This window comes from Heloderma suspectum, chromosome 7, assembly GCF_057233095.1.
Source record: "Heloderma suspectum isolate Gila_16-S chromosome 7, 16-S_ref, whole genome shotgun sequence".
NCBI classification, from domain to species: domain Eukaryota; kingdom Metazoa; phylum Chordata; class Lepidosauria; order Squamata; family Helodermatidae; genus Heloderma; species Heloderma suspectum.
The window spans coordinates 10,357,852-10,383,041 of record NC_139464.1 but is presented as its reverse complement, the minus strand read 5'-3'; the positions used below and the strand labels follow the sequence as shown (position 1 = coordinate 10,383,041).

Below are 25,190 nucleotides of genomic sequence, written 5' to 3'. Positions count from 1 at the left end.
TAGAAGAATGGGCTCAAGTTACAGGTAGTCAGATTCTGGCTGAACATCAGGAGAAATTTCATGACTGTTAGAGCAATACGACCATGGAACCAATTACCTAGGGAGGTGGTGGGCTCTCCCACACTGGAGGCATTCAAGACGAGGCTGGACAGCCATCTGTCAGGGATGCTCTGACTTGGATTCCTGCATTGAGCAGGGGGTTGGAGTCAATGGCCTTGTAGACCCCTTCCAACCCTACTATTCTATGATTCTATAATCCTCATAATTCCCAGCCAGCATGTCCAATGTGTTGGTATGGGAGTTACCATCCAATACATCGGGGGGGGGGGGAGGCAAGTCGGGGAAGGCTGAAACTAAGCTTAATTTGGATTTTGGTGCAGAACCAGAAGTGTGGGGTGAATGGGGATGTATGAGAAATTCATTGTGTTTTGATCAGGATTTTACCCACTTCGCGTAGACTTGAATGCAAACTCAGATGCAACCAGCATTCAGTAGCATGTGTATCTTTGAGAATTGCGTGTGAAAACAAGTCTACTTTTGAAAACTGCATATAAACACACCGTCATCAATGGGAGAAGGATGCATGCCTTTCAAAGATGCACACAACTGACGTAGACGTTTGGAAAAGTGTGCATGAAAATACTCAGAGATTTCCATGCAAAAAGGAAACACAAAGCTCACAGTCTCCGATACGGACATGAGTGGGAACAAGCTTTGAGGTGGAATTTGGAGAACTCCCAATGAGCTTGAGTTTTGCTTGCTTGCACATCCCTAGGAGCGAAACACACACCCCTACAGTTTGAAAGTGCCTTGTTGTGAAGGGCTTTGTGTATCTCTCTCACCATCTCCATGCATGGTGCATTGTGGACGGTACTGCTACAGAAACCTCATCTGTCACTTATAATTCCTCAGGGCCACAATTCTGTCCAGAATATGGTCCCTTCCTCCCAACAAACCACTCTTTAATTCCATCTGGGTTTAAAAAAAAGAAAAAAAAGAAGAAGACAGATTGGGAATTAGGCCTTGCCATCGTGGAGCTAGGCAAGTAGTGCCTAGACCAGGAGTGGGCAACTGTGGTCCTCTGGATGTTTTGCCCTACATCATTGGCTAACCTGGCTAAGGCTGATGGGAGCTGAAGGCCAAAACATCTGGAGGACCACAACTTTTCCACCCCTGGCCTAGACTGTACCACGGCAGATTGCAGGCGGGGGCTCTCATGATTGTTCCATTGTCCCTCAGTCACCACACCTAGAAAAGTAGAATGTCAGGGAGAACACAATGCAGGTGTGCTTATCCCATGCGGGGAAGCTGTATCCATGCAGAAAAGCTATTGTGGAGCATCCCTTATTGTCTCCTTATTTATTTATTTATTCATTCATTCATTTCATTTCTATACCGCCCAATAACTGAAGCTCTCTATATTAGAGCAGCCTTCTCCAACCAGTAGCCATGTTGGCTAGGGATGATGGAAATGGCAGCCTGATACATCTGGAGGGTACTAGGCTGTGGAAAGCTGTATCGGAGAGAGAGGTTAACAGCTTTGGTTTTCTGGGTTTTCCCCGCAGGTTATTCTAGCCAGGACTTTGACTGGGCGGATTACCAGAAGCAATGCGGAGCAGAAGCGGCTCCTCAGTTCTGTTTCAGAAATGTAAGATCCGCTTTTCCTTCCCTTCCGTTATGTTCTTTGCTGTTGGCATTGCCAGTCCCACGCTTCATTGCATCTTGGTTTAACTTCCCTTGTTGGGCCCTGGAGAACCGGCACTGCTTTCATGCTGAAAAAAAGGGAAGTGTGATGTAAATAGATTTATATGTGTATATGTGGCAATCCCATCTGTGCATCTGAGTCCCTCTATGGGGGGAAACACATCCAGAGGAAAAAACGGCTCAGCAGAAAGCAGCCCTAAGTAAGCAGAAGGTTTATTTCTGATAAATACTTAAGGCCTTAAGGCTTCATGAAACATTCCCCTAACCACACATAGTGGTGTGTTTGCACTACTCCCCTGCAAGCATGCATATCCTAAATTCAGATCAGGACCATGACACTTTTAGAGAGCTTCAAGCTTCTCTAACCAATTTCCATCCCAAAATTGGAATCAAGTGATGCTTTTTAAAGCCTTTTTTTAGCCCCCTGCTCCATGGTGGTGGACGTTCAGGGCAAAAATGGGTGGGCAAGGAGCTTAAACTCCCCTCTCCTGAAGCGCCACGGTCCTGATCTGAATCAGGGCTGCGTGTGCTTGCGGGAGAGTAGAGAAATCAGTCCTGCATAGCGCCACTATGCATGATTCAGAGAACATGTAGTTTTGCCCTTACTGAGTCAGTCTACTCCAGGGTGGGCACCCTCGACCTAATTTCAAAAGCCCTCTGTATGGGATCCGTTCAAGTGTGATCTGTCCTTCCCCTGGCAGTCTGCTGGGTGGGAAGAAAGAGGGAGAGGAAGAAAAGGGGTTGCAGAAAGAGAAAAGGAGTGGACCACCCACTTGGGGACTGGCCCCACTCACCGTGGCGCCCGACACATTGCCCGCATGGGCATGTGGCCCATGACAGAAAGACCGTTGCCCACCCCTGGTCTACTCTGATGGGCAGCAGCTAGAGCAGGACTGGGGGATGTGTGGCCCCCCAGATATTGCTGGACTGTAACTCCCATCAGCCCGGGCCAGCACAGCCAATGGTGAGGGATGATAGGAATCGCAGTCCAACAGCATTTGGAGGCCCACACCTTCCCCATCCCCGAGTCGGGGAGAAGTCCTAAGAACATCAGAAGAGCCCTGCTGGATCAGACCAAGGGTCCTTCTAGTCCAGCATTCTGCTCACACAGTGGCCAGCCAGCTGTAGACCAGGAACCCACAAGCAGGGCATGAGTGGAACAGCACCCTCCCGCCCATGTTCCCCTGCAACTGGTGTACACAGGCTCACTGCCTCTGGTGCTGGAGGTAGCACAGAGCCATCAGGACTAGTAGCCATCGATAGCCTTCTCCTGCATGAATTTGTCCAGTAGTGGTAGGCGGCAGTAATGCACCCGAAACTCTCCCCACGACCTGAGTTCGATCCCAGCGGAAGCTGGTTTTCAGGTACCCGGCTCAGGTCCACTCAGCCCTCCATCCTTCTGAGGTCGTAAAATTAGTACCCAGCTTGCTGGGGGAAAGGTAGTTAGGACTGGGGAAGGCAATGGCAAACCACCCCACTATACAGTCTGCCAGGAAAACGCTGAGGAAAAACGGCATCCCTCTAGGGGTCAGTAATGACTCGGTGCTTGCACAACAGGAACCTTTCCTTTTTCCCTTTTAAAGCCTTCCACTGGTGTCATTGCCCCGTCCCCTCACCTATTTTACTTTTCTCTGTTCCGTGCCTCTCTCAGCATGGGGAAAGGGACTTGGCTGGCACTGCACAAAGCCACCCAACTGGTGCTGGAAAGAGTTCCAGAATTACACAGTCACTTTCCACCTGTTGTCCCACTACTTTAACTTCTTGCACATCTATGTGTGCCAGTGTACACAATGGGGTTCCTGTATGCATAAGAGTATCGCCATTCCCTCCTCAAAGCCCCATCTTTGCTGTGAAGCCTTTGGGATGACCCCCGAGTCCCTTTAAGGCTACACCTGAATGTGTGTAACTGAAATAAATGCATCTGCTCCCCCTGTTTACCCTGCTTCTGTTTCCCTCCCAAATGTGTCCCCTGTTTTGGATTTTAGATTGTAAGCTCCTTGAAGCAGGAACCTCTTCTCTTAGGGTGCAATCCTATGCATGTTTAGACAGCAAAACGGCCTACAACTCCCAGCATGCCCCAGCTAGCCAGCTGGGAGTTGTTGGCCTTTTTGCTGTCTAAACATGCAAAAGGATTGCGCCTTTATAAAGCATGCTGCACATTAAGAGCACGGCATAAAGTTGCTGCTGCTGCTGCTGCTATTGTTGTTATTGCACATTCTGACACAGCAGAGAACGCAAAAGCCTTTCCCCCTTTTGTTTTAATTTATATTTTATATTTGTTTAGCCAAAGTTTGGGTTCTGGATTAATGCAGTTTGGTTCTCCCCAATTTCCCCATTAATCATCCACCTGAGATCCTTGGCAAATCAGCCCCCGCTAGCCCGCACTTCTTAAGCAGCCCTATGTGATGATGAATGTCCATTACAGAGCTGAAACTGCTGCAGAAATTGCTGCCCTTGGCACTGAATGGCATCTCTTAGCTGGCATACAACAGCATGCAGTAACAGCTGACTTTGCATTATTCATTTAAACATGTTTTATTCCACCTCCCCTTCCATTTGAGGTTGTTCAACAATTGCCATTAAATTAACGCTCTTAAAACAACAAGGGGGTATGCTAATTTTACTCAAGAAGCATTGAATAGGTGGCAAAAGCCAAACAATCAACAGCTGGTATCAAATTTTATGTTCAAAATTAAAATGTTAGAATTTGAGATTCTGCCAAATTTCAATTTGTTGATTATGTATTTATCTGCAAAACCAGTTTTCACTGTGATCTCCATACCCCTTGCATCTTTCTACATGCATCTTTTGTAATTAGCAATTTTTTGGATAGAGATGAACACTGGATTGGATTGAAATCCAGCTGAATTGGATTTCCAATGAAATCAATGCAATAAGTTAGTCATGACTTGGGTTAAGTCCCATTGATTTCAATGGGAAATAAGAGCAATTACTTTTGTCTGGATTCGGGCTGGACAAATCTGTCAGTTTTGGTTTCTCTCAGTCCCTCATTTTTCCAGTCGTAAATTCATTCTGTCCTGTTTCCACACCAGTTTGCAATTTTTATTTTTAAAAACCCACACAAAAATCTATATGCATTTTCATGCACATTTTTCCTAATATGCAAATTTTTGTATGCATTTTTTGCAAGCGTTTTCCCTTAATATAATGCAATTTTGTTTGGCAGTTGTCCTATGAAGGTATTCATTTCTGGGCACATTTTCTCCAAATGTCCACATTTTGCACCCATTTTTTGTTCTGATAACTGCATCACAAAATTCTGAGTAGATCACATATGGAAGAATACCCATGCCGATTCACATATTGATTCAAAAAGTGTTAATTTGGTACATTCTTATCAAGATGTAAACCAAAGAAGTTCTTTTCCATGCCTAGTCAGTATCCAACTTTTTAAGAGAGTTCAAAGTGTCTCATGAGACAGCCAACACTGGTGCACACACATTTCTCTTGTCCCACTGTCCTGTTTGGTCAAATTTATTTATTTATTTGTTTAAAACATTTCTATCCCGCCCTATATCATTAAGATCTCATACAGATAAAATCAGTGTAAACAGTATAAAACAGTAAATAATTTAAACACCTAAAAGCTTGTTAAACTATTAAACAAGCTAAAACCAGTTAAAATCTAAAACAATAAAACAGTTAAAACAATGTGCTAGGGAATGCATTTAGCCCTCAAAGGCTTTGGTAAAAAGCCATGTTTTTACCTGGCGCCGAAATGAGACCAATTTCTCAAAATGCGCCAATCGGGCCTTCAAGGGGAGGGCATTCCACAACCGAGGTGCCACAGCAGAGAAGGCCCTCTCCCATGTCCCATCATAGTGTATATTTCGTACTGGTGGGACGCAGAGGAGGGCCTCTCCAACAGATCTCAGTTCTCGGGCAGGCAGCCTAGGGATAGGTGCAAATGGGTGTGTTTTTTTGTGATCTTTGAAACCAATGCAAAAACCTACCAGGCCTATTTAACCAGAGATGATAGTGGGTTGAGCACATGCATCATGAGTAGCTTTCCTTCTTTAAAGCTGCCTTCAATTGCTGGAAAACAAAATAAAACATTGTCTGCCCAAGAGAAAAAGTGCAAAATGAAAGCTGGGGTGTATACAGAGCTTCATGGCTGGCCTCTTTCAGGTATCCTTCAGCCGAGGCTTTATGAAAAACATGAAGCTTGAGGCCGTGAACCCCAGGAGCCCTGCCGAAATCTGTGTGGCTTCTGTCTCATCAGTAAAAGGACGCTTGATGTGGCTCCGCTTTGAAGGTAAGTGAGGGTATCTACTATAGGAGTCCCCAGCCTTTTTGGACCCATGGGCACATTTGGGAATTTGAGAAATTGCTGTGGGCACCATTATAAAATGGCTGCCATGGAAGATGTGGCTAGTCACATAATGGCTGCCATGGGGGCCTGGCTAGTCAGAAGTGAGCTAAAGAGCAGCAGGGGAGAGGAATAGTGAGGCTAGAGGCTGGGAGGGGGAAATAGCATGGCAAAGGGGTAGAGGGAAGAGAAAGTGTAAGGCTAGAAACAGGGAGGTGGGATAAACAGCGAGCTAAAGAGGTGAGGGAGAGAAATATCAAAGCTAGAGGCTGGGAGTCGAGAGAAACGGCACAATAAAGGGGTGACTGGGAGAGAAAGAGCAAGGCTGGAGGTAGGAAGGAAGAGAAAGAGCAAGGAAAGAGGTTGGGTGGAGAGAAATAGCAAGGCTATGGTTAATTGCATGAAAGTTTTCATATGTATTTCATATGTATTCATTGCTATAAATATGTACAAATCCATGGATGTATATTTTAAAAATGCAGAAATTGTGTTTTTTTTGGGGGGTGTTGAGCTTTGCGGATGCCTGTGGGCAACACATTGGGGACCCCCTGATCTACTACAATGCAGTGAGATTTTAGTTTGTCTTGTAGGATTTGGCATGGGGATGGCTTCAGCGCTTAGTGTACTTTTAGTATTCGTAGAAGACATGTGGGAACTAGCACAAAATGTTGCAGCGTTGGAGTGCTCCCGTTCAGGTTTCCAGCCAGGCAGCAATGCCCTTTTTCAGGATACTCCATTCCATGTCCCCCGCATTTCCCAGTCCCACCCCTGAGAGACACACAGTATTCTGTGACCACTGAGCATGCTTGGACTTCATTGGGCTATCTGGGGTCTCCCACCCATTCAGGTTTTTTTCCCTAACGGTTTAATTTGTTCTTGTGCAAAGCTTGGCCTGCTGATATTGCCCTTTCATGCTTAGAGGGTCCCATTTTGGCTGCATAAGGATCCATATTCAGAGAATACATTCATTCTTACCATATAGGATTCCAGCCATGGGTGTGTGTAAGCATGCCCAATCCTATCAAGATTTGCATTTCAGCCCCACCCATAGTTCATAAAAACAAGAGATGTGTTATTTTCCAAGTGAAATAATTAGGCAATAGTTACTCAGTTCTTGCATGGGATCCAGTAGTCTTTCATCAAGGCAGCATTGCTGGAAAACTGCATTTTTCTGGAACTCAACAGCGTTCGGAAAATGTGGTTGTTTTCGTGCTAGTGCAACAACCACTAGGATGTCTGTTTCAACTGTGAAGTATTAAGAGCAATGATATAAATCCCTGATTGTAAAAAGGAAACGGACTCATCGATTTCACCTCCTCCCTTATTTAATGCCAGTTTCACTCCTTCATAGATGTTGATGGATGCTTCCTGTTGGAGCAGAGAGATATCCCCCTGCCCCCGTCGCCGCCAGCACATCCTTTGGAGGGAGGGAAATGAATGCTTCTGCATCTCGTGCTGCATCCTTCCTGGCTTTAAAGTTGCATTATAAATTTGTGTTTATAGGTTTACAGATGCCTGCTCCAGAATACATAGTTGATGTAGAATCCATGGATATATTCCCAGTTGGATGGTGTGAAGCAAATGCTTACAAGCTCTTGGCACCACATAAAGCAATTTGTAAGTACATAAAGCAGAAAATTTATATTGCGAGCTGTCACAGTAGTGTTTTAGTAGGTAGGCCTTAATTGGTGGAAGGCAAGGAGATTTTATGAAGTTCTGTAAAGCAATTGGTGGTGGTTTAGGACAGGGGTCCCCAGTCGTTTTGGGTCAGTGGGCACATCTGGGATTTTGAATATCATGGCCACTCTCACAAAACAGCTGCCATGGGGGAGTGGGGACTTGGCCATTCATAAAATGGCTGCTGTGGTGGGCATGGCTGGCCACAAAACCTTCATTTCCCAGGAGGCAAACTGGTGAGATGAAAAGAAAGAACCTAATTACAAGGCAAAGCTGGGGTCTGAGCTCCAAAACACAAAACCCACTCTTTTGAACCGAAATACAGGTGGTGTTGTAATTACAAAACAGTAATTAATTTTTAAAATCTTAAGAGGTAAAATTTAAATGAGGAGGGGCAGGGAGAATGGTGGGTGTCAAGAACGGTGCCCATGTCGGAGAACCTAGGTTTGGGGCATCGTTTCTGTCCAGCACATGTGAACAGCCCCCTGTATTTGTTTCTGGGCTGCTGGTTTACAGGGGCTGGAAGTCTGGATCTCAGCTCCAAGCTGCCCATAGCCCATGCCAGGGGCCTGGAGGCTTAGAGAAAATAGCAAACGAAATGGCTCCGAAACCCTGAAAGAAGAGGCAAAACCTCTTCCTGTTGCTCAGGAGTAATATATGTCACGAGAGATGCCCAGCAAGTTTTGGCACGTCCTTTGAGGGTTTTAGATGAAATAGGGGTGAACACTGAAGGTCCTGGAGAAGTGGGGAAACAAGCCAGGAAGCCACAGTGTCCTGTAGCTTCCTCTCACATCCAAACCTGGAAACTATGGTTAATGGTTTCCAAACAAGCCAGAATATAAAACCAACTTTAAAACATAGCTTCATGTTTTCCCCTCACCTTCTGAAAAGGACAAAGGTACAGAAGGTTGGAGGTGGGGGTTATGTTCAGCCCTAAAACGTAGCTCCTGCCCTGAAAGGTGGCTAAGAAATATTTTAAAAACTAAATGAAATCTGTCTGCTTGCATTAACATTTGTGAGTCGGGATTGAAAATGTGCTGGGGTTTTGTTTATTTTTTGTTAGTTTTGGTTTTGGTTTTAAGAACAAAACATGTTTGATTTTCCAGTCAAGGAGCCATGCCTAACTTGGGAGAATAGAGCAGATGCAAAATTGTGCAGCCTCGGTTATTATTAATGCAACGAACGGGAAAATAAGCCGGGGTAATCAGGCTTGCAAAATCTAATCACATATTATGTTCTTCTGAATGCAAGAATATTGGTGGTGTTTTACTATTTTTATTAAGTACAGATCCCATAAAAGCAAGATGAGCAAAAATAGGAAGTGCACCATTGGGTCTTTAAGCATAATGTTTTAATGAAATAGTAACGTAATTGTTTAAAGTACACACAATGGCACACACAGTTGTAGTGTAATAGCAATTAAGCACATTTAGGATGCAATCCTATGCATTTTTAGACAGAAAAAAATCCTACAACACCCAGCATTTCCCAGCCAGCATGTCTGGCTGAGAAATGCTGGGAACTGTAGTACTTTTTCTGTCTACCAGTGCATAGCATTGTGCTCTTAATATCCCAATCAGTGCAGTTACGAAAGGGGTAGCCATATTACTCACACTTAAGTCTCTGCACATGTCTACTGAGAAGTAAGCCCCACTGAGTTTAGTGGAACTTTATTCCCAGTAAGTGTGTTTTTCTCTTCTGTAGCAGAAGTAACCAAGTCCTGTAACACCTTGATTGCAGTGTAAGTTTTTGTGGGCTTCATCAAATGCATGCAATGGTCTCCCAAACTACTGCTACTACTAATTTTTTAAAAGTATTTTCCGATAAGAAAAATAATTCATAACGCGTAACACAATAATTAACTCAATTCATCCAGGGGAGGGGATCACATGCAATAAAATCCACAAGATCTGTCATAAAAACTTATCATAAAAAAATCTATCATAAAAAATTATTAGAGATTTTTTAGTGTTCAGTCATACTATTAAAACATATCTTTCCACAGTTGTCTTTGGGTTTTCGGTGGGTTTCTCCTCTCATCCTGTTTGCTAATAATGTTGGTAAAAACATGTTTCAGGAAACAAATCTGATTCCCTTTGTTGTCTTTGTGCCTGGATTTGTCGAGTCAGTTTTACTGCCAATATAATTGTCTGTACATTGTTATACCGCACTTCAAACAGTAAGTACGGTTTTATACTTACTCCCTGCCAAGAGAGACTACGGTTCACTCCCTCTTTGCTGTCCTTCCGCCGGCAGGCAAAAAGACTGCTTTATACAAGCAGGACTTTGGTGTATAAGCAGGTCTGCTGAGCTGGATGCTGATTTTACTCTGGTGTTGTGTTTTTAATTTTTTTTATTGTGTGTTTGTTTATTGATTTTTTTAACAGTGATGGTAAGCCGCCTTGAGTGCTGTTTTTGGTAGAAAGGCGAGGCACAAATCAAATAAATAAATTAGACCTGAGTCAAAAGTTCTCAAATGAGAGGTTTTGGCTCTGAAATGGGGCGAGGGAGCTTTAAGATGGAAGTGTGACCAATTTCAGGTGAAGGGAACAAAATTTCTTATGAGATTTTGGGAGCTTACTGGTGTCATGAGAAAGTGGTCATAGCGGGTTTCAGTATTTTTGCCTCTATGACACAGCAGTAGAAATCCTTCTAGGCTGGTTGCTGCCATTTTCTTTCCCCCCAAATGTCCCCAGCAAAGCATCATTCTGGAACATTCAGGGGAGGGGATAGTAGTTGGTGCCTGCTTCCAAAAATGGTAGGCCCCACTTACATCTGCCATTTCTACCCCATCGTCCCAGAATGATGCTACAACTGAGGAATCTTGGGAAAAAGAAAATGGTGGTTGCCAACCACCTCAGCTATGCCACCTCACCTACAGCAACAAAATTAAGATGTGCCAGCAGTGTTGCTGCTGCCCATAATCATTTATTTATTTATTTATTGCATTTATATCTGCCTTTTTTCCTCCAAGGAACTCAAGGCAGCATACATGATCCTCCTCCTTCCTCCATTTTATCCTCACAACAACAACCCTGTGAGGTGGGTTGGGCTGAGAGTCTGTGACTGGCCCAAAGTCACCCAGTGAGCTTCCATGGCCGAACCCGGATCTCCCGATTCCCAGTCCAGCACTCTAGCCACTACACCACACTGGCTCTCATCCCAACGGAACCGTTTAATAAATCCCCCAAACCACCTACTTGCCCCAAATTTGCCACCGTCTCTGGGGTGACAAGTTTTATGGCGTTTCATCACACCACCAATTTATATGTACATAGGTAGAGTTTAAACAAACAACCCCAAGTTCTACATTGTGGGGCCATTAGACAACGAAAACACAAGAGAAGGCAGTAGGAGTGTTCCATTCTGGTGCAGCGCATAAATGAATGCAAGATCTAATCCAAGTGGGAGTGACAGCCGCTCACTAATAAGCTGTACGATATGGCTCCGAGACACAATGGACTTCCAGCGTGATCCAGAAAAGCCATTCCTGTGTGCTTATGAAAGGGTGAGAAAGACTGTCATTTTGCTTGTGGGTTTGAAGTTCCCACCCCAACGCAGGGAACTGAATCTGCAAGATGTTTAGAAACATATATTACAAAAATATATTATGTTGTTCTCACTCTCATTTTGCAGTACAAAGGAAGAGAAAGATTGCGGTCGTGCAGCCCGAAAAGCAGTAAGTAGGCACTTAAAATGTAAATAACAAAGTAGCTTTAATATGTAAATAAATAAGATTTGCACTCTAGGATGGCATGAAGCAGCTAATCCAAAATTACTGGTGTTCTGCAGCTTACAATGCAGTGCGCGCGCACCTCCTTAGAATTATGTGTCTGTTTGTTCAGAATGCGCATTATCTGACTCGCGATGGGGGGGCGCACATGCATGGGGATATTTGAAAAAATATCCTTAAGGGGATATTTGAAAAAATTAGAATCTCTTGTGTCAAGAATTCAGGGATATAGGAATGCAGTGTCTCAGGAACACAGCACAGGCTACAAGAGAATCTCTTTACAGCAATCCTGGAACACCGGCTAAAAGAGAGACTTGGTTGCAATTTTGTATCTACTTCCCTGGAAGTAAGCCCCATTGAACTCAACGGGGCTGACTTCTGAGTACACACAGGACTGCGCTGTTAAAAGGAATAATGTTTCTATAGCATTTTCAAGCATTCAAAGTGCTTCAAATATATGATTTTGTTATAGTTCGTACAACAACCCTGTAAAGGTTGTAGGGTTATATTATACCCAAACTGTAAGCAGTAGACACATGTTCGATTTGCCCCAAAGTAGCTAGTGAGCTAAAATGGCTTTGTGGAGATTTGAAATATGCAACAAAATACAATCTCCTCAGATAACAAATACTCTGATTTAGATTCCAACATGAACTTCCCTTCTTCTAAGGCCTCTTTCCCTTAGGTTCAGTTTGTGACACCGAAGTTACTTCCATGCAAGCGCTGACATGGATCTCATGCATAGTTTGCCAGAGTACACCCATTTTCATTCCACTTCATGGACTTTTTGGCGGGAGCCCACCATTTTCAGTACGGTCGATGCAGGAGCCTGTTTATTGCACGTGACGAAGTACACGCAGTTTTTACAGATTTTTGCATATGGCCAGGAGTGGTAGTATGCTGTAGCTGCTGTAGGGTTAGACTTACACCGGGGAGACCTGGGTTTGAATCACAACTCAGAGCTAAACGTGACACTACGTTAAATGTGTAGCGATCCAGATTGGGGTTCCGACCTGGATCAGAACCACAGCATGAAGGTGAGGGGGTGGGTTAAACCTCCCCAACCAAGTGCTTCACCACACAGCCATTTCTTCCCCTAAATTTGTTGCCTGAAGATAGTGGAGGCTGGTGGCTCCATGTAAGTGGGGCGGCGAATCCGCTTCAGGGTTCAGTCAGAACTCTTTAGAGTTCTGGCTGGTTCCAACTGAAACCCGAAGCAGATTCACCGCCCCACTGACATCGGAGCCACCAGCCTCCACTGCCCAAAGATCCTTGGAGGAAGGATAATATAAAAGTCTATAAGTGGAATCTGCAATAAGAGATTACAGTGTGGAGTGCTGCTGTTCAGAATTCCAGCCAATCCATTCCCTTCCCTTTCCTCTCCCTGGTTTTTCAGGCTTTCCCCCAACAATCAGTCAATATTATATAATCACTTAGTATGCTCAGTCTTCACTGAGTGTGTTGCAGAGGTTCCCTCCCCACAACACACACAGGATTCCCTTCCCCTCCTCAAAAAAGGATTATTTGTGCTTCTTCAAAACTTTGGAATTACCCCAAGCCTGCGGATACTTTCCTCACGTGCATGAGTGCTTCTGCTTTAGCTACATGAACAATGGCACACACAGTCTGAACATCGGGGATAGAGGGAAAGGTGCAATAAGCGAATTACACATTTTTGGTCTTGTGTCAAGTGGCCCTGATCCATAACTACATTTCACATAGTTTAGATGTAACCTTTCGTCATCCAATAGGTTACCACCTGGAGTGCCTGTTGAGAAAATACTTCATGGCCCCTGCATGATTCCACAGACGGATACAATGGGTGAGTTTGGGGGAGGAGGCCAAGAAAGGTCTTGTAGTATTTCAAGCTTCACAACTTCAAGACAGCCAGTGTGGTGTAGTGGCGAGAGTGTTGGACTGGGAGCCGGGAGATCTGGGTTCTAGTCCCCACTCAGCCATGGAGGCTCACTGGGTGACTTGGGGCCAGTCACAGACTCTCAGCCCAACCTACCTCACAGGGTTGTTGTTGTGAGGATAAAATGGAGAGGGGGAGGAGGATTATGTACGCCGCCTTGGGCTCCTTAGGAGGAAAAAGGCGGGATATAAATATAATTAACAAACAAATAAATAAATACATGAATAAAGATCATACTACACATTCAGTCCCAAAAGCCTTTAGTAATATTTGGTTTATGTAAGGCATAAACCTCCTTTAAATATAATGTTCATATTTATTTTAATATTTGTAAAAAAGACACAACCCAAGACTCCTACTTATTTTTTGTGAGTATGTATTGTAATGAGATTCCATATGTTGTTTGAATTATTGTGGATTTTTTTCTTTTCTTTTTTCTTTTCCTCTTTTCTCTTCTTTTCCGTCCTTTTTCTGTTTATTAGTCTTATTTTATATGATAGGTTCATGGTGTTTTATGTATACTGTCAAAACTAAATAAAGAATTAAAAAATATATCTATGTAACTTCAAACACATCAAGGAATCACTTGTGTGGCAAGTGCAACCTGCTTTTAAAGGAACCACATGGATGGAATCCACTAGGATCCACTCCACTAGGGGTGGAGAACCTCTTTCACACCAAGGGCCAAATTCACTTTTCAAGAAACTCAGGCGGTGGGGGGGCATTCTAGTGCAGGGCTAAAAATCCCAGCATATTGTAGCTTAAAGCTCTTACTACCCATCACCGGGCCTTAGGAGAGGCGTGTCAGCCAGCCTCAAGGGCAGCCCCACATAAAGCACATTGCAGTAATCTAGTCTTGAGGTTACTAGCACCTGTACTGCTGTGGCCAAGCTATCCCTGTCCAGGACAGGCTGTAGCTGGTGAACCAGCTGAAGCTGGTAAAGGGCAGTCCGAGCTTCCATGGCCACTTGGGCCTCCAGAGGCAGTGATGGGTCTAGGAGTACCCCCAGACTACAGACCTGATCTTTCAGAAGGAGTGCAACCCCATCCGGAACAGGCAACGGACCTGGGAACCACTCACCCACAGGGCTTCTGTTCCTTCTGGCACCTCCTGAAGACATTGTTATTTCGAGGGGCCTTCCTTGCGTGACCAGCCGCGATTTATTAAATTCGACCTTACTGGAATTTGTCTTTTCAAAAAATGTTTTAACTGTTTTAACCTGGTGTTTTATTCTTTTACCTCTGTTGTTCACCGCTCCGAAATCTTCTGATGTGGAGTGCTATATAAATATTGTAAATTAATAAATAAAAATAACCTTTTAGAAAGGGGGGAAGCTGCACAAAGGCTAGGAAGCCACAAAACCAATGTCCCAGTGGGCAAAACTACAGGGAAAAGCGACATCATGAGGACGGTTCCCCCATCATGAACATACAAGCCCAACATCAGAGCAATTCAGTTCTGGGTCACAGATCAGAACTGGTCTGTCCCAAACATGCTCAAGAGAAGCCTTCTTTTATAGTCCAATCTCAGGTATGTTTGATCATGAGTAAATCCCACTTTGGTCGCTAGAGTTTGCATTCAGGTAAGTGGTGATGTGAACACATCTTTAGACTCCATAGTAAAATGTCATTCCAGAGTAAGTACAGCCCCAGTGTCAGAAATGGATCGTCCTTCCCCTTCAACACCACAATAGGCAAAGCTTCTGGCTAAGCTCTGTGGGAGAGCCAGTGTGGTGTAGTGGCTAGAGTGTTGGACTGGGAGCCGGGAGGTCCGGGTTCTAGTCCCCACTCGGCCATGGAAGCTCACTGGGTGACTTTGGGCCAATCACAGACTGTCAGCCCATCCCACCTCACAGGGTTGTTGTTGTGAGGATAAAATAGAGAGGAGGAGGAGGATTATTAAGGAGGATTCCTCCTTAAGGAACCCCACCTTGGGTCCCTTAAGGAGGAAAAAAGGTGGGATTTATTTATTTATTTATTTATTTATTACATTTATATCCTGCCATCTTTCCTTTTTAAGAAACCCAAGGCAGCGTACATGATCCTCCTCCTCTCCATTTTATCCTCACAACAACCCTGTGAGGTAGGTTGGGCTGAGAGTCTGTGACTGGCCCAAAGTCACCCAGTGAGCTTCCATGGCTGAGTGGGGACTAGAACCCGGATCTCCCAGATCCCAGTCCAACGCTCCAGCCACTACACCACACTGGCTATAAATGTAATAAATAAATAATAACAACTTGATTTTGCTAGGGCCTAGCCTCTCAACAAATGCGGATTCAAGGAAAACTCTCAGGCTGCCTCCAGGCTCTAAACAACTAATCAACAGTCTCTAAGCAGAGGAGACAAACCAGGGGGAGAAAAGGTTGCTGGCCGTTTGGGGGTATGAACCTCCTGGCCAAGCTTGCTTTGCAGTGATGCCCCTCCCTTAGGGTGGCTCCCTCCTATGTTGGCTTCCAAGAGTGGCTCTCCAGATGGAGCGTCTGAGCCTTGCCCCTAACTTTTCCCACTTTGCTTTGCATCCTGCCCTAGCATCTTTCAAGTCATGCCCCTCCTCTTCCTCCTCAGAAACTTGCATTCTCACGGTGGAGGGAGCCTGGGCCATCTGTTGGTCATGGTCTTGGGAGGACTCTCTTCCAACATTTTGGCTGTCTAGGGAGGGTCCCGTCTCTCCCCCAGCCTCTGATCTAGCTGCTGCTCCAACTCTGATTCAGCATCGGAGCTGTCAGACATCTCAAGGCACTTAGACTCATCCCTGACACCCAGCTTCATAGCCAGGACCACTAACAACAATTTGGATCCCTACTCCATCCCTGAGCATACTTTGGAACAGTGGGGGTAGGAGAAGCACCCCTTTACTTCTCTTTAGCCACCCCAATTGTGAGTAGGAAAGGATGGTCAAATTGCATTGAGGAATTCTGGATCCGCATTAAGGAATCTTGAAGTCATGAAGTAATCTCCTAGTTGCTGTCACCCTTGATTCCAAGATAGGGGATGGTAGCTGGAACAGAGAAAGGGGTGCTAAATGGTGACATAGGAGGAAAATGGGAACATGTGCTTCTTCTCTGCAGGTACCATCAACAGGAGATACAGTTGTCCAGCACTGTTCATCAATCATCGCTGCTTCTCAGGACCACATCTGAACAAAGGAAGATTGGCAGAGCTACCTCAGTCTGTTGGGCCAGGAAAGTGCGTGTTGGTTCTTAAAGAGGTGAGGATCATGTGACGTGGGGACTCCCTCCACACACCAGTAGCCATAGCCAACTGGGAGGCTGGTCCAGCAATCATGCGCATGGGCATTCTGTAAGGGGCACTTAGTGGAGGGCCTATCAGGAGACTGGTGATGAGGCAGTTGGGTGGTTGGGAAGAAAATGTGAATTTTCCCATTCCCAACATCTGGCAATATGCAGGATGTGGGAGCTGTGGTACTTCCACCAGCATCCTACTTGGATTTAAGGAGAGAAGGATTTACAACCCAGTTGGATGGCCAGTGAATGGCCTGGTTTGGACACTGTCACACTGCATAGTTTAGCAGCCAGGAATGAGCAACAGGCTCATGCGCTTCACCTTCCTTGGCACATGCAACCATTTTGCTGAAGCTAAACAGGGTTGAGTCAGGTCAGTGCCTGGATGGGAGACCACTTGGGAACCCCGGCACACTGCTTTGAGTTCCATAGTGGAAGAAAAGTGGGATAGCAATTATTTTTGTGAACCTCCCACAGAACTTTGGCTATTGGGCAGCATAGAAATGTAATGAATAAATACATATTAAATAAATAAACCACAGTGGGCCATTACATCAGTGGACCATTTGTTAGGAACGCCCCTGCTGCCTTCTGAAATCCTCAAGAAGCCAGAATCAACACGCAGACAAAAGGACTCCTTTCCAAGGCTTTATTTCCATTCAACCTAATGAAGCTTTGTTGTTGTTGTTCAGTCGTTCAGCCGTGTCCGACTCTTCGTGACCCCATGGACCATAGCACGCCAGGCCTTCCTGTCCTGCGCACTCTCCCAGAGTGTGCTCAGGTTCATATTCATTGCATCGGTGATGCTATCTAGCCATCTCATCCTCTGCCGTCCCCTTCTCCTTTTGCCTTCAGTCTTTCCCAGCATCAGGGTCTTTTCCAGAGAATTTTCTCTTTGCATTAGGTGGCCAAAATATTTGAGCTTCAGCTTCAGGATCTGTCCTTCCAATGAGCACTCAGGGTTGATTTCCTTTAGGATGGACTGATTTGACCTCCTTGCAGTCCAGGGGACTCGTAAGAGTCTTCTCCAGCACCACAGTTCGAAAGCATCAATTCTTCGGCGCTCAGCCTTACTACTGGGAAAACCATAGCTTTGATTAGACGGACCTTTATTGGCAAGGTGATGTCTCTGCTTCTTACTATGCTGTCTAGGTTTGCCATAGCTTTCCTCCCTAGGAGCAAGCGTCTTTTAATTTCATGGCTACAGGCACCGTCTGTGGTGATCTTGGAGCCCAAGAAAGTAAAATCTGTCACTGCTTCCATTTCTTCCCCTTCTATATGCCAGGAAGTGATGGGGCCAGATGCCATGCTCTTAATTTTTTTAATGTTGAGTTTCAAACCAGCTTTTGCACTCTCCTCTTTCACCCTCAACAAAAGGCTCTTTAGATCCTCTTCGCTTTCTGCCATTAGGGTGGTATCGTCTGCATATCGGAGGTTGTTCAGAATTCTCCCAGCAATCTTAATTCCGACCTCTGATTCATCCAACCCGGCATTTCTCATGATGTACTCTGCATATAAGTTAAATAAGCAGGGTGACAATATGCAGCCTTGTCGTACTCCTTTCCCAATTTTGAACCACTTGGTTGTTCCATGTCCGGTTCTTACTGTTGCTTCTTGACCCTCGTTCAGGTTTCTCAGGAGACAGGTAAGGTGGTCTGGTACTCCCATCACTTTAAGAATTTGCCACAGTTTGTTGTGATCCACACAATCAAAGGCTTTAGCGTAGTCAATGAAGCAGAAATAAACGTTTTTCTGGAATTCTCTTGCTTTCTCCATGATCCAGCGAACGTTGGCGATTTGATCTCTAGTTCCTCTGCCTCTTCGAAACCCAGCTTGTACTTCCGGTAGTTCTCGGTTCGCATACTGCTGAAGCCTAGCTTGTAGGATTTTGAGCATCACCTTGCTGGCATGTGAAATGAGCGCAATTGTGCGGTAGTTTGAACACTCTTTGGCGTTGCCCTTCTTTGGAATTGGAATGTAAACTGACCTTTTCCAGTCTTGTGGCCACTGTTGAGTGTTCCAAATTTGTTGGCATATTGAATGCAGCATTTTAACAGCATCATCTTTTAGGATTTGAAATAGCTCAGCTGGAATACTGTCATCTCCGCTAGCTTTGTTGTTAGTAATGCTTCCTAAGGCCCACTTGACTTCACTCTCGAGGATGTCCGGCTCAAGTTCAGTGACCGCACTATCATGGCTATCAAGGACATTACTATCATGGCTATCAAGGACATTAAGATCTTTCCTGTATAGTTCTTCTGTGTATTCTTTCCACCTCTTCTTAATCTCATCTGCTTCTGTGAGGTCCCTGCCTTCTTTGTCCTTTATCATGCCCGTCTTTGCACAAAACGTTCCCTTGAGATCTCTAATTTTCTTGAAGAGATCTCTAGTCTTTCCCATTCTGTTGTTTTCCTTGATTTCCTTGCATTGTTCATTTAAGAAGGCCTTCTTGTTTCTCCTTGCTATTCTCTGGAACTCTGCATTCAGTTGGATATATCTTTCCCTTTCTCCCTTGCTTTTTGCTTCCCTTCTTTCCTCAGCTACTTGTAAAGCCTCATCAAACAGCCACTTGGCTTTCTTGCATTTCTTTTTCTTTGGGATGGATTTCGTTGCCTCCTGAACGATGTTACGGACCTCCGTCCATAGTTCCTCAGGCACTCTGTCTATCAGGTCTAATCCCTGAAATCTATTCCTCACCTCCACTGTATATTCATAAGGGATATGATTTAGGTCATACCGGAATGGTTTAGTGGTTTTCCCTACGTTCTTCAATTTCAGCCGAAATTTTGCTAGAAGCAGCTCGTGATCTGAGCCGCAGTCAGCTCCAGGTCTTGTTTTTACTGACTGTATGGAGCTTCTCCATCTTTGGCTGCAAAGGACATAATCAATCTGATTTCGATATTGACCATCTGGTGATGTCCATGTGTAGAGTCGTCTCTTGTGCTGTTGGAGAAGAGTGTTTGCTATGATCAGCGTGTTCTCTTGGCAAAACTCTATTAGCTTTTGTCCTGCTTCATTTTGTACACCAAGGCCATGCCTGCCTGTTATCCCGGTGATTTCTTGACTTCCTACTTTAGCATTCCAGTCCCCTATGATGAAGAGGACATCTTTTTTTGGTGTTAGTTCTAGAAGGGGTTGGAGGTCTTCATAGAACCGATCAACCTCAGCTTCTTCGGCATCAGTGGTTGGGGCATAGACTGGAATTACTGTGATGTTGAATGGTTTGCCTTGGATTCGTACTGAGATCATTCTATCATTTTTAAGATTGTACCCCAGTACTGCTTTTCCTACCCTTTTGTTGACTATGAGTGCCAGTCCATTTCTTCTAAGGGATTCTTGGCCACAATAGTAGATATGATTGTCACCTGAATTAAATTCGCCCATTCCTGTCCATTTTAGTTCGCTGATTCCCAAGATGTCGATGTTCAATCTTGCCATCTCATGTTTGACCACCTCCAGCTTACCTTGATTCATTGATCTAACATTCCAGGTTCCTAAACAATATTGTTCTTTACAGCATCGGATTTTCTTTTCACCACGAGACACATCCACAGCTGAGTGTCCTTTTGGCTTTGGCCCAGCCGCTTCACTCTTTCTGGCGCTACTTGGAAATACCCTCTGCTCTTCCCCAGTAGTATATTGGACACCTTCCGACCTGAGGGGCTCATCTTCCGGCGTCATATCTTTTAGCCTTGTGATATGTTCCATGGGGTTTTCTCGGCAAGAATACTGGAGTGGGTTGCCATTTCCTTCTCCAGTGGTCCACATTTTGTCAGAACTCTCTGCCATGACCTGTCCGTCTTGGGTGGCCCTGCACGGCATAGTTTATGGCTTCACTGAGTTACGCAAGCCCCAAAGGAGCAGCCTACCAGGGGTTACTAAGACTTAGGATGGCAGTTGGTCTCCGTTTGGAGAAAAGCGCAGCAAGTCTCTGAACTTAAAGAGTAGGAGGGGAGCTTCTCCCCCTTTCCCGTGGGGCCTCGGGGTGTAGCTGTTGTCATTGCGCCAATCGGGCTGAGTACCTCCTCTCGGTGCCCACCACTTCTTGCTTGTCTCTGCCCCTGTGCCTCACATCTAGAAGCTCAGGGTATCCCTCCCTCTCCATACCAGGGTCACTGTTGCTCCCAGGAATGTGAGCAGGGATGGGGGGGGGGGCTCTCCAGCTGCACCTCTGAAAAACGAGCGGGTTCCTTTCCCACGGATTGTATCTCTTCCTCAGAATCAGAGCTGCTTTGGGACTCTATAGGCTCAGATCCAACCCTGACACCATTACATCATTCACTGTTGGTTTAAGGTCCTGGTTAGTACACTGAAATTAACCCTCCATTCCACATCTTAGATGTAACTGCCAGCTGTGGTTTAATTAAGCCAGGATATTAGCACTGAGGAGGGGAGGGGTGAAGAGAGGGTACACAGCCCTGTTGCTCCTTTTCGGCTGCTGAACGATGGCTTAGCAAGTTGGGAATTGAGCATCCAGACCAGGTCACAGTCACGGCCATGGCTGTGGTGGGAATGAGTCAGTAGCCAGTCTGACTTCAATTCCACCCCTGCTCAGTTCCAGATATAGGCAGGCGTCTTGTACCACTAGCCCAGGATTGGCAGTGGCAGAGGTGGTTCTCTATTGGGGAAAGTGGATCAGTGACCTGCCACCTGGCCCCCACCCACTTGTGGCAGAGAGATCCCCCCACAACCGGGCACATGTGAAGCTGCTGAGTGCCACGCATGGTCTCCTCCTGACCTCCTCTGGCCATCTCAAGAGAAGAGGGAACTCCTGCCCTGTCCTCTGCCCCACGAGCCCCAGTGGGCGCCAGCCACCACTGGGCTGTCCGGAATCTCCAGCACAGAAGAGTATTTCGCGTCGCCTGCAACTGCAGGGCCAGGCAACCTCTTTGGACCTGGGGGCCAGATTGGAGATAAAACGGGTGTTCCTTCCCCTCCCGATGGACAGGGCTTAGGGAGGAGGAAGTGGCCAAAGTCCAACCTTGCAGAGTAAGATCTGCACTCAGAACCTCCCTCCCCCCACCCCCCGGCAGCCCCTGCAGATAGCTCCGGAACCCTTGCCCCACCGACATCGTGGCTTCGACATCAGGGGGAAATGGATAGGTGTGGGGTCTTCCCTGGGCATGCTGGGAGAGGCTCTGGACCCTCCCGATCCCCAGGACGCCCCCCCCCAAATCAAGGAGAGAACTCCGCAGCCCTGGAGCTAGCGTGCTTCATTTCCCACCCATTGATGCCAATGGGAAGGAAACTGTTGAAGGAAGAATTGAAAATACAGACAAGGGAAGGAGAAACAATGACAAAGGATGGTGCTCCTTCCTCTCCTCCACCCTGCCGGGCTCACCCTGGCAGGGCTTGGGATACCTTGGGGGCCCTGAGCTGGGAGCCCTTCACACAAACAGGTATGATTGCTCTGTCGCTCTCTTCTTCCCTTTCCCTCAAGCCCTCTCCAAATGCACCCTGGGATTTCTTTGTCCACGCACTTCACTTTTGCCGCTTTGGTCTGACATTTAGCTGAGCCCGGGGCATTTCTACACCAGCCTAAAATCCTGCATTTAGGGCTTTCTGCTTCTGTTCTAAATGCAGGATCACCACGGACTCCCTTTACATGTGCTTCCTTCCCCCTCCTTCTCCTCGTATCTGAGTCTTCTATGAACATTCATTGATCTCACTCCTCTTCTTGCCTCCCAGACTCCAGTCCGCAGACCACTGTGCTTGCCTGACTCCACATGCGCCGAGCCAGGCAAGCGCAGCAGTCCCCAGTGGTCCTCCAAGCCACCATTTTGCCACACAAACGGTGGCTGTAAAGGGGCCATTTACGCCAGATTACAGGTGTAAATGGCTGCTGTATGGCCGCCATTTGCATAAATGGGGATTTACAGTTAATTTTTGTGAACTGCCCAGAGAGCTTCGGCTATTGGGCGGTATAGAAATAAATGAATGAATGAATGAATGAATGAATGAATAAATAAATACAAAAAAGCTGAGCCACCATTTTTACATAAAATGGCAGCTCAGTGAGGGATCAGGCAGCTGCTTGCCGGGCACCCAGGGTCCAGCATGCAGCATGGATGGGGGTGAGTTTGGCTGTCCATAGTCAGGTACGCATGAAAGGTCTTCCTCCTGTGTTGCCCCCAAATTATGGAATGTACTCCCTCAAGAACTATGATCCACCCCCATTCTCTTGGCCATTTGAAATTTAGCCTTGTAAAATGTGTAGTTCTTAATGCTTTAGGGTGCAATCCTATGCATGTTTAGGCATAGGATTGCACTGGCTGGGGCATGCTGGGAGTTGTAGGCCTTTTTCCTGCCTAAACATGCATAGGATTGTGCCTTTAATGTTTTTTATGGGTTGGGGGGGGGGGATTAATTGTTGCAGGGATGTATTGTTTTAAATTGTTGTACACCACCTTGATGGCTTTTTAGGAGATAAGACAGTATCTAAATGATAATAAATAAACCTCTGGTTGCAGTAGACCTGTGTAACCTGCATTATTTGTTCAATTATTATTACATCGGAACCAAATCAGACTAGCCCAGCACTCTCAGCTGTAACTGGCAGGAATTCTCCAGGGTCTCAGGAAGAGAGGGATCATTTCCATTGCCTATTACCTGATCCTTTTAACTGGCAACGCCTGAGATGGGACCCAGGACAATCTGCTTGCAACGCGGGCACTCTATCACTGCCACCAAGCTCTGGTCCCTTCCCCAAACCCACGGATGTGCACAGGCTCCTATTAAAGAGGCCACCCTCTGCTTCTGCTGTCTTTTGGCAGGTCCTCAGCCTGGTAATCAACTCCGCGTACAAACCTGGGAGCGTTTTGCGGGAGCTGCAGCTTGTTGAAGACCCCAGGTGGAATTTTCAAGAGGAGACGCTCAAAGCAAAGTAAGGGTGGCTGTCCTTTGCTCTTCCCCACAACAAACAAAAACTTTCTTCTGTTGTTTGAGAATCTTGCCATCTCTGTCGTGGAGGGAGGGAAGTTATACTGCATAAACGTAGCAGCGGATTTCTATTTGAATTCACCTTGCAAGTTTCTGTCTAAACGAAGGGTAGGGAACCTCTTTTAGCCCAAGGCCTGAATTCCATTTCGGAGAAGATTTCGAGGGCCATGTTCCAGTGGTGATCAGGGCTGAAAAAGAAAGGAGGCTGGGCCAGAGACAAAAGGGGCAAGAACTAAAATACCTGCATATTTTAGCTTAAACCTCTTGGGGCCAATAAGTAAGCCTTAGGAGAGGCATTTGAACCTTTTAGAAGGAGGAAAAAGCTCCACAAAAGCCAGGAACGAGACCACCAAACAACAGGTGGTCAAGTGAAAGGGGTGGGCCAGAGCAAGAGGGCATGGCCATCTGGTGAACCCCAGAGGGCTGCATTGGGATCCCAGGTGTGCCAGATATGGCCCATGGGTCTGAGGTTCAACACCTATGGTCCAAACAGCCAAATGTATCACTTATATGATGGGGCATCATGCTTGTGCCTTATCCGGCCCATTTATCTTCAGGATTGGCTATCATATTAAGGACTAGCCTGAACATTTGGCAAACTCCGGTCTGAGAACATCTGGTTGCCACTCCACTGCAAAGTGTGTGTGTGTGGGGGGGGGTTTGCAAGAGGGGGGCAAGGGAGAGGTGCCTAAACTTTTCTCCTCTTGCCACTCCCCACTGGGAGCTGCAAATACACAATTGGGAACCCTAACTCAGAGGAGCAGCTGGAGCGAGGGCTGAGGCAAAAGCAGCAAGCAAGAGAAGGATTAGCAATGGAGGGGTGTCAGATCGTTTTAGTATGAATGTGTCTTCTCTCCCGTAAGCACTAAGTGTTCAACACAACACAACACAACAGCTTTTGGACAGAGGACAAATCATATAATTGTTTGCATGTGTTTTGCATAATTTACATAACTGCGGAAGGCTGCATGCCTTTGTTTATTGTGTATAATTTATTCTAATTGATCCATACCCAGAGTCCTCTTGGTCTCTGCAGCCATGAGGTCTAGGAACTTGCTGTTTTAAAAACATAAATGGTTATTCTTCTCCTCCCCCTCCTCCTCCTCCTCCGTGAAATTCCACATTATGTGCAGTGTGTGTAAGATGTGCAAAGAATAAGAAAGCAGGTCTGAGTATAAATCCCCTGTTTAGAACAAAACTGTCTATGTGTTCTTGGATATCTAAGCTTGCTTTTCCTTAGAAGTTCTCTTATGTAGGGCATTACTTTGGAGATCTTTGATCCCTGCCCCTTTAGCTTAAGTTGTAATACATTTAATTAGAAAAGTAAAATGGATTTTACTGGTGGAATCTTTATTGCTTACAATTGATGGAAAGCCCAGTGAACTTTAAAGTCACACAGCGCTCCCAGCTAATAGCTTCTATGGGGTTTTTTTTGTTTTTTTAAAAAAATTCTTATTACTTAAAGATAGCTGGCAAAATGAAAGTCTCACTGGAGCAACAGTTATGCTGTTAATAAGATGAATGTCCAGGGTGACATCATTCAATCCAGTGCTCTCATTATTGGGCATCTTTCCAACGGACTTGTTGAAAACCGCTCTGTGTGTGAAAAATACTTTTTTGAAAATCAGAACGATATTCTTGGATTCTTCA

At 45.7% G+C, this 25,190-nt stretch overlaps 1 protein-coding gene across 1 annotated transcript in view; it reads left to right on the top strand.

Annotated features, from left to right (window-relative positions):
• SFMBT2 (Scm like with four mbt domains 2) overlaps positions 1–25,190 on the top strand; it is a 98,819-nt gene that overhangs the window by 58,975 nt on the left and 14,654 nt on the right. The window contains exons 9-15 of the mRNA XM_084809074.1: positions 1,566–1,648; positions 5,854–5,980; positions 7,538–7,651; positions 11,348–11,390; positions 13,196–13,266; positions 16,428–16,567; positions 23,375–23,484. Coding sequence (XP_084665200.1) covers positions 1,566–1,648; positions 5,854–5,980; positions 7,538–7,651; positions 11,348–11,390; positions 13,196–13,266; positions 16,428–16,567; positions 23,375–23,484 — 688 coding nt within the window. The remainder of the gene's footprint in view (positions 1–1,565; positions 1,649–5,853; positions 5,981–7,537; positions 7,652–11,347; positions 11,391–13,195; positions 13,267–16,427; positions 16,568–23,374; positions 23,485–25,190) is intronic.